The sequence below is a fragment of the Octopus bimaculoides genome, chromosome 27, assembly GCF_001194135.2.
Source record: "Octopus bimaculoides isolate UCB-OBI-ISO-001 chromosome 27, ASM119413v2, whole genome shotgun sequence".
Classification (NCBI taxonomy): domain Eukaryota; kingdom Metazoa; phylum Mollusca; class Cephalopoda; order Octopoda; family Octopodidae; genus Octopus; species Octopus bimaculoides.
The window spans coordinates 7,809,918-7,811,363 of record NC_069007.1 but is presented as its reverse complement, the minus strand read 5'-3'; the positions used below and the strand labels follow the sequence as shown (position 1 = coordinate 7,811,363).

Genomic DNA, 1,446 nt, shown 5'->3' with positions numbered 1-1,446 from the left:
TATATGTGTGTATATATATATGTGTGTGTGTATATATATATATATATATATATATATATATATTGAGGGTGATAAATTGAATATTCATTCAATTAACATCAATTTAAAACCAATTGGCCTAGGAGCATTAAAACCAATTGGCCTAGCATATAAGAACCCATCCAAAACCATACTGTGAGACATATACCATACAAAATGCTAATCTAAATAGTGAACAGTAAGATTATTACAATCGCCGGTGGCATGTAAGAGCACCCACTACACTCTCGGAGTGGTTGGCATTAGGAAGGGCATCCAGCTGTAGAAACTCTGCCAGATCAGATTGTAGCCTGGTGCAGCCATCTGGTTCACCAGTCCTCAGTCAAATCGTCCAACCCATGCTAGCATAGAAAGTGGACGTTAAATGATGATGATGATGTATAAGAGCAAATACTTTTAAAATCACAGCGAATACCATACAAAGAAACATTCATCATAAAAATATTAATCTAGAAATCAAATAAAGTATAAATTGAACAATAGAAATTAATACAATAATATAATGTATAAAAGTAAGTACTTGTACATCGACTACGTGCGTTTCATGGCTGAATTAGGACTTTTGTATAGGAAGAGGAAGAGGATGATGATGAAGAGAATGATGATGATTTATTTATTTCATTATTACTTTAATCATTCCTGTATTTAATTAACTGTTTATTCATTTGTATAACTATTGGACATGTGTAGCAAGTGACTGGACAATATATCCATTTTCAACCCAGAACCAGCAAGACTTCAAGAACTTGTTGTCCATCTACCTTGATGCTGTATTCTACCCACAGTTACGAGAACTCGACTTCAGGTGAGAATCTTTTAAAGACTGCACTGTTTCACAAGTGTTTTTTTTTAACCTCCTCTTCTTCTCGACCCCTTTGCTCCCTACAGAGCACAAATTATCAACAGCTTTTCTCCACCATTCTCAAGTCAGGATTGTCGTTTCTGTTCCCATTCATTTTCTTCATTTTCTCCATTTACATCATCATCATCATTGTCATCATTATTTAATGTCCACTTTCCTTGCTAGCATAGATTTTAGATTTATGTCTGACTTTCTACTTTCCACACGCTTTGTGTTGTAACTTGAAATCTTTACTGATGCAAATTCCAGCTTGCACGCATAAAGATCAACTCGACATTTTTGAGCAAGTTTAAAAATAAAAATAAGAATAAGAATAAGAGCATTAATAAAGAAAAGTTGTAATACGAACTAGAAATAAGTATAAAAATAATAATTTAAAATCTAAAATTTAAAATTTATAATTTATAATTGAAAATCATACTATAATTAATGAAGTAAATACTAGTAGATATTATATTATGTAGCAAGGATGTAATTGGTATGACTTGAAGTAGGGATGGCTAGTTTTGGATAAGCATGGGAATGGAATTAAAAATACAATAAAA

The 1,446-nt window shown here is 32.0% G+C and overlaps 1 protein-coding gene across 1 annotated transcript in view; it reads left to right on the top strand.

The window, feature by feature from the left end:
* LOC106881253 (presequence protease, mitochondrial) overlaps positions 1–870 on the top strand; it is a 7,938-nt gene extending 7,068 nt beyond the window's left edge. The window contains exon 5 of the mRNA XM_014931574.2: positions 730–870. Coding sequence (XP_014787060.1) covers positions 730–848 — 119 coding nt within the window. The 3' untranslated portion in view covers positions 849–870. The remainder of the gene's footprint in view (positions 1–729) is intronic.
* Positions 871–1,446: the final 576 nt, after the last annotated feature.